The sequence below is a fragment of the Misgurnus anguillicaudatus genome, chromosome 23, assembly GCF_027580225.2.
Source record: "Misgurnus anguillicaudatus chromosome 23, ASM2758022v2, whole genome shotgun sequence".
In the NCBI taxonomy this organism is placed as follows: Eukaryota; Metazoa; Chordata; class Actinopteri; order Cypriniformes; family Cobitidae; genus Misgurnus; species Misgurnus anguillicaudatus.
The window spans coordinates 29,620,544-29,635,961 of NC_073359.2; the positions used below are offsets into that span (position 1 = coordinate 29,620,544).

The 15,418-nt window shown below is 38.3% G+C and overlaps 2 protein-coding genes across 2 annotated transcripts; both read right to left on the reverse strand.

The window, feature by feature from the left end:
• Positions 1-4,588: 4,588 nt before the first annotated feature.
• On the reverse strand, positions 4,589-7,555 carry LOC129454037 (piggyBac transposable element-derived protein 4). The gene is made up of 3 exons (XM_055218493.2): positions 7,155-7,555; positions 5,444-6,700; positions 4,589-5,365 (listed from the first exon to the last, which is right to left on the reverse strand). Exons 1-3 carry the CDS (start codon positions 7,334-7,336, stop codon positions 4,894-4,896), a joined length of 1,911 nt encoding a protein of 636 aa, XP_055074468.2. The 5' UTR covers positions 7,337-7,555; the 3' UTR covers positions 4,589-4,893.
• Positions 7,556-9,152: 1,597 nt separating this feature from the next.
• Positions 9,153-13,033, reverse strand: LOC129454038 (piggyBac transposable element-derived protein 4). Its single transcript, XM_055218494.2, has 3 exons — positions 12,645-13,033; positions 10,378-11,634; positions 9,153-10,294 (listed from the first exon to the last, which is right to left on the reverse strand). Exons 1-3 carry the CDS (start codon positions 12,803-12,805, stop codon positions 9,820-9,822), a joined length of 1,893 nt encoding a protein of 630 aa, XP_055074469.2. The 5' UTR covers positions 12,806-13,033; the 3' UTR covers positions 9,153-9,819.
• Positions 13,034-15,418: the final 2,385 nt, after the last annotated feature.

Consider the following 15,418-nt stretch of genomic DNA (forward strand, 5'->3'; position numbering starts at 1 on the left):
ATGCTAGTTAAAAACACTGAAGTAAACACCACCAAATGAATTTTGACTAACTTATTGTAGTCCAACACTGCAGCAGGAACCGGCAGATCTTCAATAGTCCGACCACCTGTTTTTCCCTTCACCCTCCTTTTCACTGTGTCACCACTGAACACTTTATGAAAGGTGGAGCACATCAGCACGTCTCTCCTGTCTTTCCACTCGATGAACAGGAGTTTGTCGTCCCTGAACCAGCGTATGTTACCAGGAGGAGCTGGCGTTTTCGAGTGACCGATCCTGTTTGCTCGAAGGGTCCCGCAAGCATAAATCTTCTTACTGAGAAGATCCCTGAAGAGTGCGGGGCTGGTGAAAAAGTTGTCAACATACAGCTTGTATCCAGAGCCCAACAACTTTTCATCCGCCAGTGCCATCACAGACTCATAGCCAATCCCCTTTCCTTGCTTTGAAATCGTCCTTCCTTCATAAACAAAGAAGTCCCATGTGTAGCCTGAGCTGGAATCTGCCAGTACATACAGTTTGTAGCCCCATTTTGTTGGTTTGTTTTTCATGTATTGTTTGAGTCCATTTCTAGCCTTTGATGCTACCATTCTCTCATCGATGGAGATGTTTTGAAAGGGCTGGAAGGAGCTCTTACAGGCTTCTCTAATGTCCTCATACAGCGGTTTGATCCTACACAGACGGTCATATTCATCCGTTCCCTTCTTCTGGTCATTCTCTTCGTCTACTTTGGGATCACTGAGATGAAGAGCACTGGACATAGTCAAAAATCTCCTAGCAGACATGATTCGGGCAGGTAGGGGCAGTCTGTACAAGTCGGATGTTTTCCAGTAGTCAGATAGTGAACAGCACTTTACTAGACCCATGTAGATCACCATTGCAAGGAACGACTTGAATTCCTGCACAGAAATGTCACACCACTTCTTTTTATTACCTCCATAAATCTTTGCTGCGTAAGCGTTACTGTTATCTACAATCGTCTGAAGGATCGAGGAAGTAAAGAATAATTCGAAATATTGCAAAGGTCTGCAGGATGCGCTACAGACTACCTGTGGGCCAGGCTTTTGGATGGGTCTGAAGACCGGTTGTTGTGATTCTGTATCGGGTTCATCTACACTTTTCCACTTATCATCTGAGGTGTTTAAATTGAATTCTGGAAAGGATCGGTTCAGGCTACTTCGCTTTCCTCTCCATTTGACAACTGGTATAGTGGCAGGTGATGAAAACACGTCTGGTAAAGGTCTTTTCCTCTTTTGTGGGGTGACCTCTGGATTTAAGACCTCATCTGATGAATCGTTGGCATCTGAAAGCTCACTGGAAAAAAATTGCCAGATCAAACTAATTTTCATTTCTTTTTTAAAACATGGATTTAAATGTACATCATAATCTAACATGGGTCATTTTATCACTAACTATTATGCATCCTGTATTGTTTTCTAAGTCCACTAAGCATTGTACCTCATGTTTTGCATGATCTATCAGTAATAGCACAAACAGCCCATAGGGGGAACTATTGAGTTTTACTCAATCAGAATTCTTAGCTAAATAAAACAATTTTAAAAATCGACTTATTACTGTGTTGATTTAGATTGCATTGCCTAATGCCTAATGAAGGATTGACAAAGACTAGTTTACAATGTTTTATTTATATTAGTAATTTATTATTAACAAGCGTTAAAAATATTAATTCAAAGTCACATTACATGATCATTTCTTTAATCTCTCACTTCACCTTTCAATGAAAACTAAACTTTACGTGCAAGGAATTGAATAAAATAAAATATAAACTCACAGTCCAGACTGTCCAGCACAGGATCGACGATCATTTCCTCTAAATCCACACTGGAAGCGATACTCTCCAAATCTGATGGATCATCAGACTCGATCATCTCGTATTCTTCTGCATCGCTCGTGTTTAAAATATCCTGCGTGTTTTCCTCAGCTGTAGTATTCGTCGTTGTAGGTGAATCCATCGCAACGTGCAGACCTTTAAAAAATCGACAGATGTAAACATCCGCAGATATACTACACAACGTGAGAGAAATAAGCGTGCATGCCGCGGTGCCGCGCACACACACGCTGACATCACAGTACCGCGAGAGTGATAATAAACGCTACTCCGATGTCATACGCCAATCGGTCTGCGCAGCGCCGCATGCATTCGAGACCGCCTAGTGAAACCTGAGTGAAACACGCCACTGTGATCGGACTGCGATTGGCTGCTTTCATTCTGCACCTGCACGTCACTAATATCAGTGGGCTTTATTGGCTATTTTGAAACAATATTAACTTTTTTAAATAATAATGGAAAAATCTCTTAAAACCTTTTGACGTAGTTAGGAATCCAAATTAAACATGTTTCACTACAACTATAGCTGGAGAAAACACAGGCTAATCGTTGTATATTTCGTTATAGGAAAATCAGTTAAATCAATTCAGAAACAATATAGGAATGCTAATGTTAGTCAATCCACAAAATAAACATAACTGTCTTTCACTATAATAAAACTTAAAATCTCATAACAGATCTTATCAAATCTTTTAACAGATCTAAGAGAAAAAAGCCAAATGTTTCAACTCACTTTTACGAAAACAAAATCGTAGCATTTCAATACTGAAGTTATTTAATATATAAAAGTTTAAGGCAAATCTACAAAAATAATGTTGTGGCAAAACCACTGCATTGTCTGGACTTTTAAAGAAAGTTAAAGAACAACCCATTAACTTTGTTCTGGTAAAACATTCATTGTGTATAAATAGCACGAAGTGTAAAAATCGTGCAATACATACGCCAATTTCCACTTTGGCCTGCATATGATATGCCAGTCCTTCCCATTCACTTAAACAGTGCATCTTTTTTGTCATTTTATTTATTGGTTTCTCAATTTTTTTGCTTTTTTAACCCTTTTCGGTTGAGTTTAGGATTAGAAGAACAACTTTTTGTTATATAAAAATGACATCCTAACCCAAACCCCAATTCTAACCCCAATTCCAAGCGACCATGCCTTAAATATAGACAAAAACAAGAAGAAACCTGTATATTAAAGCAACACTATGTAGTTTTTTTACCTTTTAATAATGTCTCTAAAATTATTTCAGTGATAGAACAACTTTTAACTGGACAAATTGTACTGTTGCTGCAACCTTATCAGCCTCCTCTCTGCTACCAGCCCACTCTGAAAGTGGTGGTGGAGGGTAGGAAACACAGCCCCGCCCCTCCCCCTGCCTGCAGAAGAGAGTCTGATACCAAGCACTGTTGCGCTTCTCAACCACATGGGGGACCTTTAAGTAATTTTTACATGGAAACTATAGTGTTGCTTTAAACAACCTCCTTAATCAAATCTGAAATCTAACCCTAAACCAAAGCGAAAATGGTTTAAACAGAAAAAATTGAGAAACCAATAAATAAAACAATAAAAAGATGCGCCGTTTAAGTAAATGGGAAGGACTGGCGTATCATATGCACGCCAAAGTGGAATTTGGCGTATGCATTGCACGATTTTTACACTTCATGCTATTTATATGCGTCTACATGAGACTGGGTAGGAAAAAATAGATCATTGAAATTTGGTTACCCTTGTGATGTCAAAAAGAGATCTTATTGTAATAATACCACCCCCTAATCTGCACTATCCAATCACAACACTGCCATTTAGTGCAGAGAGAGAGTGAAAAAAATGAAATGCACAAATGAAATGAGTTTCAATTTCAACAAATCACAATTGTGGCGATCAGTGTTCGCATAAGCTAATTTGCATTTAAAAGGACACACCCAAAAACAGCACGTTTTTGCTAACACCTATAAAGTGGCAATTTTAACACATTCTAAGAAATTATCTATGGCGTATTTTGAACTAAAACTTCACTTATGTACTCTGTGGACACCGAAGATATATTTTACATCTGAAAAGAAGTCTTGTGAAATGTCACCTTTAATGTTTCAACTTCTCCACCTATTTCCGGCGTGACGCCTGAGTCTGTCCCAAAATACTCCGGTGCACCCACGTGGACTCGCATCAAGGGTCCCTTAAGTCTGCACAAGATGATATCATCAAAGTGTGGACTCTGATGAGGACCACAAGTCCGGAGTGTGCCATTTTGGACAGGTCCAAAAACAATCTTCAGAAACCAATGGTTCACGTCTAGGACACTACGTCCATTTTTTTACAGTCCATGAATATTACACACTGCCCAAAAATAGTCCCCTTGGTTACTTTCAATGACGGGGACTATTTTCGTAATAATCAGAAACTGATTGGATCGTTTGAAGTTGGGTCATGTTGCTAATTGCATGTTGCTAATTTTCCCGGACTCTACCCACCTGCCATATATGACCAGAAGTAAAGAGAGATCGTTTCAAGGGGGGGTTGTGTTTTTGATTAAAGATTATGAGGGCACATGAATTAAAAAAAATAATGAAGCTCACAAGTAAGTCATTTCTAATACTACAATATTCCAAAACAAATGACAGTTGTCTATATTAATTTCATTTTGACTTTAAAAACGCATGTTTAAAAAAATGGTGTCCCTTGAAATAATATTAGTCATGCAGTATTATGCAATGGCCAGAAAAGCTTAAAAGACATGCTTCAAATTGATATGCAAGACAATTTTATTAGTTAAAAACACAGGTTAACAAAAAGTAATCACTTATGCACAAAAATACATTGAATAATACTGAAAATAGCTTATGTACTCATAAATTATGAAGTAGTGTAAAGCCTGTGGCTCCACCTCTGCACTTGCCGTTGCTTTCTTTCCACACCGGTGTTTGAGTTTCTGAATTAGTACTAAAAAGAGTTGATCTAAAAATAAAAATGTTATCATTATTTACAAACCCTTGTGCCTTACTACTCTCTAGCAAAAAAAAGATTTTCTAGATGTTGCTTTTCTCTATTTTTATTTTTTATTTTCTTTCGACACTGCCTTGGTCTTTTGATCTTGACGCTTTTGAGGTTTGTAGGATTTATGAAAGTCAATAAAGCATTCACGTTTAGGAACAAAGCACAATGGGGCGTCGCACATCACACACATGACTGGAGTTTTAGCGGTGCACAATCTGCATTGGCGTCTTCCTATCCTGCTGTGTCCGCTGATGTACTTGGGCAGGTGAAATTCTTCAGAATCATGCTGTGCAGCATTATATAGAGGTCCTGTTTTGGCCAGGTCTGAGACGAGAGCTTCTCGAAACTCCTTCTGGGTCATTGGTTTTTGGTTCCTTTGCCTGGCTGTGTGCTGATGTAAAATGAAGGCGTTTACCACAGCAATGTCCACGAAGTGGTAAAAAAAGGATCGATACCACTTTCTAGTTTTATGCAGAACTGTGTAATATCCGATAAGCGCGTCAGACAGATCGACTCCACCCATGTGCCTGCAATGAAAGAAAATTGGTTATTTTTACATATAAAAGTTAAAAACATCGAACACCACCAAATTAATTTTGACTAACTTATTGTAGTCCAACACTGCAGCAGGAACCGGCAGATCTTCAATGGTCCGACCACCGGGTTTTCCCTTCACCCTCCTTTTCACTGTGTCACCACTGAACACTTTATGAAAGGTGGAGCACATCAGCACGTCTCTCCTGTCTTTCCACTCGATGAACAGGAGTTTGTCGTCCCTGAACCAGCGTATGTTACCAGGAGGAGCTGGCGTTTTCGAGTGACCGATCCTGTTTGCTCGAAGGGTCCCGCAAGCATAAATCTTCTTACTGAGAAGATCCCTGAAGAGTTCGGGGCTGGTGAAAAAGTTGTCAACATACAGCTTGTATCCAGAGCCCAACAACTTTTCATCCGCCAGTGCCATCACAGACTCATAGCCGATCCCCTTTCCTTGCTTTGAAATCGTCCTTCCTTCATAAACAAAGAAGTCCCATGTGTAGCCAGAGCTGGAATCTGCCAGTACATACAGTTTGTAGCCCCATTTCGTTGGTTTGTTTTTCATATATTGCTTAAGTCCACTTCTAGCCTTTGATGCTACCATTCTCTCATCGATGGAGATGTTTTGAAAGGGCTGGAAGGAGCTCTTGCAGGCTTCTCTAATGTCCTCATACAGTGGTTTGATCCTAGACAGACGGTCATATTCATCCATTCCTTTCTTCTGGTCATTCTCTTCGTCTACTTTGGGATCACTGAGATGAAGAGCACTGGACATAGTCGAAAATCTCCTAGCAGACATGATTCGGGCAGGTAGGGGCAGTCTGTACAAGTCGGATGTTTTCCAGTAGTCAGATAGTGAACAGCACTTTACTAGACCCATGTAGATCACCATTGCAAGGAACGACTTGAATTCCTGCACAGAAATGTCACACCACTTCTTTTTATTACCTCCATAAATATTTGCTGCGTAAGCATTACTGTTATCTACAATCGTCTGAATGATCGAGTTAGTAAAGAATAATTCAAAATATTGCAGAGGTCTGCAGGATGCGCTACAGACCACCTGTGGGCCAGGCTTTTGGATGGGTCTGAAGACCGGTTGTTGTGATTCTGTATCCGGTTCATCTACACTTTTCCACTTATCATCTGAGGTGTTTAAATTGAATTCTGGAAAGGATCGGTTCAGGCTACTTCGCTTTCCTCTCCATTTGACAATTGGTATAGTGGCAGGTGATGAAAACACGTCTGGTAAAGGTCTTTTCCTCTTTTGTGGGGTGACCTCTGGATTTAAGACGTCATCTGATGAATCGTTGGCATCTGAAAGCTCACTAGAAAAAATTGCCAAATCAAACTCATTTTCATTTCTCTTTTAAAACATGGATTTAATGTGCATCATAATCTAACATGGGACATTATATCACTAACCAGCATGCATCCTGTATTGTTTTCGATGTCCACTAAGCAAACAAAAAACATTGTACCTCATGTTTTGCATGATCTATCAGTAATAGCACAAACAGCCCATAGGGGGAACTATTGAGTTTTACTCAATCAGAATTCTTTTTATTTTATTACCGTGTTGATTTAGATTACATTGCCTAATGCAGGACTAACAAAGACTACTTTACAGAATTTGTAATTCATTTTAGTAAATCACTAACAAGTTTAAAAAAATACACGATCATTACATTATCGTTTCTTTAATCTCTCACTTCACCTTTCAATGAAAACTAAACTTTATGTGCAAGGTCTTGAATAAAATAAAATAAAATATAAACCCACCAGTCCACACTGTCCAGCACAGGATCGACGATCATTTCCTCTAAATCCACACTGGAAGCAAAACTCTCCAGATCTGATGGATCATCAGACTCGATCATCTCGTATTCTTCTGCATCGCTCGTGTTTAAAATATCCTGCGTGTTTTCCTCAGCTGTAGTATTCGTCGTTGTAGGTGAATCCATCGCGACGTGCAGATCTTAAAAAATCGACAGATGTAAACAGCCACAGATATACTGCACGGCGTGAGAGAAATATTGCGTGCATGCCGCGGTACCGCGCACACACACGCTGACATCACAGTACCGCGAGAGTGATAATAAACGCTACTCTGATGTCATACGCCGATCGGTCTGCGCAGCGCCGCATGCATTCGAGCTCGCCTAGTGAAACCTGAGTGAAACACGCCACTGTGATCGAACTGCGATTGGCTGTTTTCATTCTGCACGTCACCGATATTGGTGGGCTTTATTGGCTATTTTGAAACAATACTAACTTTTTTTAAATAATAATGAAAAAATCTCTTGAAACCTTTTGACGTAGTGAAGAATCCAAATTAAACATGGTTACACTAGCTGGAGAAAGCACAGGCTAATCATTGTATCTTTCACTTTACTGTACATCAGTTTAATCGATGCAAAAGCAATATAGGAATGCTAATCCACAAAATAAACATAACTGTCTTTCACTATAATACAACTAAAAATCTCATAACAGGCCTTTTAGAAGAAAAAAGCCAAATGTTTCATTAACTTAACGAAAATAAAATCGTAGCATTTCAATACTGAAGTTATTTAATATATAAAAGTTTAAGGCAAATCTTCAAAAATAATGTTGTTGCAAAACCACTGCATTGTCTGGACTTTTAAAGAAAGTTAAAGAACAACCCATAACTTTTTTTGGTAAACCATTCATTGTAAGCATGTGAAAAAATCTCACGGAGTTGCGTATAAATAGCACAAAGTGTAAAAATCATGCAATTATGCCAAATTCCACTTTGGCGTGCATATGATACGCAAGTCCTTCCTATTCACTTAAACGGCGCATCTTTATTTGTTGTTTTATTTATTGGTTTCTCAAATGTTTTGCTTTTTTTACCATTTTTGCTTGGGTTTAGAGTTAGAACAACTTTTTGTTATATAAAAGTGACATCCTAACCCAAACCCCAACTCCAAGTGACCATGGCTTAAATATAGACAAAAACATGGATAAACCTGTATATTAAATAACCTCCTTAAGCAAATCTGAAATCTAACCCTAAACCCAAGCGAAAATGGTTTAAAAATAACCAATAAATAAAACGACAAAAAAGATGCACCATTTCAGTGAATAGGAAAGACGGGTGTATCATATGCATGCCAAAGTGGAATTTGGCGTATTTATTGCACGATTTGTATGCTTCGTTACATAAGACTGGGTAGGAAAAAATAGGACATTGATATTTGGCTACCCTTGTGATGTCAAAAAGAGATCTTATTATAATAATACCATCCCTTAATCTGCACTATCCAATCACAACACTGCCATTTAGTGCAGAAAGAGAGAGTGAAAAAAATGGAACGCACAAATGAGTTTCAATTTCAACAAACCCCCCATTGTGGTGATCAGTGTTTGCACAAGCTCATTTGCATTTAAAAGGAAACACCCAAAAACAGTACGTTTTTGCTAACACCTATAAAGTGGCAATTTTAACACATTCTAAGAAATTATCTATGGGGTATTTTAAGCTAAAACTTTACTTATGTACTCTGGGGACACCGAAGATATATTTTACATCTGAAAAGAAGTCTTGTGAAATGTCACCTTTAATGTTTATTGTTACTGATGCACCAAAAGACTAATTTTTTAAAAATAAATATTATGCTAAGGTTAAATGTAACTACATTGTCTATTACTACTGTGGTTAAAACACATTTTATCAAAAAACCGGTTACCTTTAAATCACTAAATTTTGCGCAATATTATGCAATAGCATGAAAATCAAAAAGGCATACTTTAAAATGAGTTGCAAAACAGAATTTTATTAGTTAGAAAAAAGTACATTAAATTAATACTGAACATTGAAGTACTGTAATATCTAGCCCTGTGGCTCCACCTTTGAGCTTGAAAATGCTCTCATCCAAACCAGAGTTTGAGTTTTTTTTTAACTAGTACTAGAAAAAGTTGACCTAAAAATATAAAAAATCTCATTATTTACACACCCTTGCACCTTTCCCCATGCATAAAACTTCTCTCTAGTTTAACACAGATTAACATTTTGACTTAGTTTATGGCTTAATAGATTAACACTGGGATTGGCTTTATGAAGGTGAAATTAAATGTAAAATTATGATGTCATAGTGTTAATAAACTTAGGAAACATCTACAAAGTCGCCATTTTGGGGAGTAACACATTCTCACAAGAATTGTAAACTATAGTAACCTGCAGTAATATTTCACAACAATTGCGAATAATCAAATCATAATGGCAGCCTCCACAGCTTAAAATGAGTATAACATGGGGTTTTTGAAGTAATGAAAATATTTCACGTGTTTCCATCAATAGATTTCAATAGTTGAAGGCAAATATAAAGTATAAAAGTCTTCATAGTCAAGGTACCTCCAGAGGCGCCTGCAACTGCTATAAAAGCGTTTGGTGTGATCGGCCCTTTAATCTTTTTGTAGATGTTTATTTTCTTTTTTCTTTTTTGACACGTCTTTTGTACTTTGCTTTTACCTTTGTTTCAGCTTCTTCAGATTCATGAAATTCAATGAAGCAATTACGAGCCGCAACAAGACACAGTGGCATTTCGCACATCACGCACATGATTGGGGTTTTAGCGCGGCACACTCTGCATTTGCGTCTTCCTTCCGTTGCATCTCCGCTGATGTACTTGGGCAGGTGAAATTCATCAGAACCCACTCTTGCAGTGTGATATTTAGGTCCTGTTTGGGCCAGGTCTGAGATGAGAGCCTCTCGAAACTGTTTCTGGGTCATTGGTTTTTGGTTCCTCTCCCTGGCTACGTGCTGATGTATAATTAAGGCGTTTACAACAGCAATGTCCACAAAGTGGTAAAAAAAGGACCGATACCACTTTTTAGTTTTATGCAGAACTGTGTAATATCCAATAAGCGCGTCAGACAGATCGACTCCACCCATGTGCCTGCAACGAAAGAAAAGTGGTTATTTTTACATATGCTAGTTAAAAACACTGAAGTGAACACCACCAAATTAATTTTGACTAACTTATTGTAGTCCAACACTGCAGCAGGAACCGGCAGATCTTCAATGGTCCGAGCACCGTTTTTTCCCTTCACCCTCCTTTTCACTGTGTCGCCATTGAACACTTTATGAAAGGTGGAGCACATCAGCACGTCTCTCCTGTCTTTCCACTCGATGAACAGGAGTTTGTCATCCCTGAACCAGCGTATGCTACCAGGAGGACCTGGGGTTTGAGTGTGACCGATCCTGTTTGCTCGAAGGGTCCCGCAAGCATAAATATTCTTACTGAGAAGATCCCTGAAGAGTGCGGGGCTGGTGAAAAAGTTGTCAACATACAGCTTGTATCCAGAGCCCAACAACTTTTCATCCGCCAGTGCCATCACAGACTCATAGCCGATCCCCTTTCCTTGTTTTAAAATGGACCTTCCTTCATAAACAAAGAAGTCCCATGTGTAGCCAGAGCTGGAATCTGCCAGTACATACAGTTTGTAGCCCCATTTCGTTGGTTTGTTTTTCATATATTGTTTAAGTCCATTTCTAGCCTTTGATGCTACCATTCTCTCATCGATGGAGATGTTTTGAAAGGGCTGGAAGGAGCTCTTACAGGCTTCTCTAATGTCCTCATACAGTGGTTTGATCCTACACAGACGGTCATATTCATCCGTTCCCTTCTTCTGGTCATTCTCTTCGTCTACTTTGGGATCACTGATATGAAAACAATTGCATATAGCATAAAATTTCTTGAAAGACATGATTCGGCCAGGAAAGGGTAGTCTGTACAAGTCAGATGTTTTCCAGTAGTCAGTTAGTGAACAGCATTTTACCAGACCCATGTAGATCACCATTGCAAGGAATTTCTTGAAATCCTTCACAGAAATGTCACGGCACATACTTTTATCACTTCCGTACATCTTTGCTGCGTAAGCGTTACTGTTATCTACAATCGTCTGAATGATCGAGGAAGTAAAGAATAATTCGAAATATTGCAGAGGTCTGCAGGATGCGCTACAGACCACCTGTGGGCCAGGCGTTTGGATGGGTCTAAAGACCGGTTGTTGTGGTTCAGGATCAGGTTCATCTACACTTTTCCACTTATCTTCTAAGGTGTTTAAATTGAAATCTGGAAAGGATCGGTTCAGGCTACTTCGCTTTCCTCTCCATTTGACAACTGGTATAGTGGCAGGTGATGAAAAGACTTCTGGTAAAGGTCTTTTCCTCTTTTGTGGAGTGACCTCTGGATGCAAGACCTCATCTGGTAAATTGTTGGCATCTGAAAGTTCACTGTATGACACAGAAAAAAATATTACAACAATTGTCCGAAACTGTCCATAGACACAGAGGGTTCATGCTCATTCTTTCTTTCTTCTTCACGCCTAATCAAACTGAATTTCATTTCTCAACATGTAGTTTAAAAGTAAAGTCTTTTGAAAGATGTATTTAATGCACATCCTAATCCAGCATGGGATATTTTATTGCTAACTAGCATGCATCCTGTTTTGTATTTCTACGAAGACCACTAAGCAAAAAAACAATGAATCTCATGTTTTGCACTTGCCTATATTTACATATTTTGCCTAAAATTTGACATACCTAAAATACACTGGATCTATCTATCTATCCATCTATCTATCTTGTTAAAAAAAACAATAGACACCATCACAGACATTCTATTGGTTTTATCTGGAATTTTATTGGTTCTAATTGAATATGGCCCAAAACACACTACAGTGTAATGGGATCTAATGGTATGTATTGGTTCTTGATTCTAATGGAATATGGCCCAAAACACACTACAGTGTATTGGTCTTTGTTGGTCTCCAATAGTATGTATTGGTTCCAATGGTTCTACATATTGGTTCTAATGGAATATGGCCCAAAACACATTACAGTGTAGTGGTTTTAATGGTAAAAGCTAATGGTTCCTATTGGTATTTTAATGGAAACCATTAGAATTTTCTGTAATGGTATTATTGTTTTTTTCAGCAGGGTATCTATCTCTCTTAAAAGCAATGCCACAAATAGCCCATAGGAGGAACTATTGAGTTTATTCAATCAGAATTCTTCTTCGTAAAATAAAACAATGTAAAATTTGACTGTCGTTTTCAATTGGATTGCAAAAAGCAGGACTAACATTACAAAGATTAAATCAAAGTGTATAAATGAATGAATTATACAAATATTCGAGGTCTCATAACGTGATCATTCCTTCATTTTTTCCAACTTCACCTTTCAATGAAAACCAAACTTTGTGCATGCATGGAAGATCTTTGTCAAATAAAGAACAAACTCACGAGTCCAGCACAGGAACAACGATCATTTCCTCCAGTAAATCCACACTGGAAGCGACACTCTCCAGATCCGATTGATCATCAGACTCGATCATCTCGTATTCTTCTGCATCGCTCGTGTTGAAAAACTCCTCCATGATTTCCTCAACTGTAGTAGAATCCATCGCGACGTGCAGATTTTAATAAAAGCGACAGATGTAAACAGCAGCAAACGAATGGATAAACCGCGTGAGAGGAATGAACAGCCCGACTGCTGCATTCGAGGCTGCGCAGAGTGACCAATGAATTAATCATTAGTTCAGGTACTGTGATGTCACACGCCGTGAAAGCTGCGCAGCGCCGCATGCAACCGAGCTCGTCTGTGATTGGCTGTTTTTATTCTATAGCTAGACGTCACCAATATCGGTGGTCTTTATTGGCTATTTTGAATGAACACTAGTATAACTTTTTTTTTTTTACATAAAAGGGACAAATCTGTTAAAATATTTTCACAAGGGTGTGAAATTCATTACGGAAGTTAAACATGGTTTCAGTAACTATAGTTTAACTATGGCATTTGTAGTAAAGCCACAGTAATAACAATTTAACCATTATTTCACTGTAGGAACCATAGTTTAACCCAGGGGTCTCCAAACTTTTTGTGAGCAAGGGCTACCACAATGGATAAAACAATCTGAAAGGCTGCTTTGTTGATAGAGTGTACTCAAACTTTTTAAACATACATAGGCCTAATATAAAAAATATGTAATAAATAAGAATGTTGGAGACCCCTGGTTTAACCATTGCTGTTAAACTAGAGAAATCCAAAGGTTAAAGGTGGGGTGCACAATCTCTGAAAGCCAATATTGACATTTGAAATAACCTAAACAAACACGCCCCTACCCCAATAAAATCTGGACTTTCTTTTGATAGACCCGCCCCACACATACACAATCTAGGCAATGATGTTGGTTAGTAGACACGCCCCTTACTGCTGATTGGCTACAAGTGTGTTTTGGTTTTTGGCAGGACTCCCTTTTCCAAAGTGTTTTTCAAAAATCATTTGAACTTAACTTCCGGTCTCTGTTTGTAATGGCAAGTGGCTAATCTGAACTCTGGAACAAACAACTTGTCGAAAATAATAAATGTTTTAGTTTCCTAAAGACAAGGGGAGATATATATATTGAATTATTATGTTATATGTAATTAGATTTTAAAGAAAAGAGTTGGAAATTGCGGCTTGAATCAATATAATAATAAAATGACTGCAAAGAAAATTCATTCCCGCTCAAATAAATGCCTCAAAATCCTCTCACAACATAAATATCACTGGTGGCCGGTGACTTCTTTTTTCGAGGGCCCTCAATGTGAAGTTCGTCACAACATGTATGTAGCCCGTCATGTGTGTGGTTCCTTTTTCAAAATATGTGAGCCAACATTTTTTTATTTGGTACATAATTAAACTCTGCTACTGAAAAAAGGGGGTATGAGACCACCAGAAACTCTGAGTTTACAGAATAAAACCTGACCCGACCAGGTTAGGTTCAGAGAGAAACTTACCCTGCAAACAGACTTCTTACACCACTTTTTTGGGTTTAACATACCTCCCAGTCTGAAATAGACAACCCAGAGTTTCCCTCATTTCAGGGTTAACATACATAGAGAGTTTTCATTAACCTTCTGAAACAGGCCGCTGGAGTCTTTATTTTAGATAGTGATGAGCAGCACAAGTCTTTAAATCAGGTCGTACTGCTATTGCGCTGCAGACATCAAGTTTAACGACTTGCATTGCATTTAAAGTGGCAGTCTATTCAAATGGAAACAAAGCATTCAGGTGACAATCTTAAACAAAGCAGATAAGGGAGAAAACCCCAAGATCCTCGTGGCCCTCTCAGACCACTTCATTATCATAGAAATAAAGAACGATTCACGGCTTATAGGCTGTTTACATCTGGGATTAAAATGCGTTTTGGTCGATTGGATCACAAGTGGATGACGCTAAATACAGGTGTAAATGGGGTGTAAAATGTTTTGAGCTTGTCCACTTTGGACCACATTCAGAGGTTACACAGGCTGTTTACAAAACAATGATGTAGTAACAAAACGAAAGGTTTTTTTATTCATATTTTTTATTTTTTTCAAATGTACGTCCACACGATAACGTTATTAAAAAGACCCACATTTGCACTGATTCACAAAAACTTAATAAAATTAAAAAAAAACTAATTGTGCTATGTTATGGTTGTAAAGTACTTGTGCTAAACATGCAATACGCATGCACATGACGTCACTGTTTTCTAGGGCTGTGCAAAAATACAGATACAGCAAACTATCCTACATTTTTTCCCGCAATAGTGTATCAATATTTTAATCTATACTATCAGTATTTTAAAAACCCATGAAATCCCTCTGTGTGCTTCAAACAACCTGCTGTAGTTGTCGCTGTCCAGTTGTCTGTCATATACGGCCATTCGGCCAATGTCTCAGAAGTTAGCGTGAGTGAGAAAATGGCAGAAAATTCAAAGCCGAAGTGTGGAAGCACTTTGGCTTAGAATAAAAAAATAGAGCTGATTTATTTAAAAACTTTTTTTCACAAAAAAAGAAAGAAAAAAGTATTGCAATGTATCGCAACATGCAACGTATTTTATTGCATCGTGATACGTATCGTATTGTGAGGCCCTTGCCAATACCCAGCCCTACTGTTTTCACCGATTTGCGTTTATATCGATTACACATAAACAATGATGCCGTCATTTCAAAGAACTTGCACCAGTTACACTTGCACATGACACGAAATT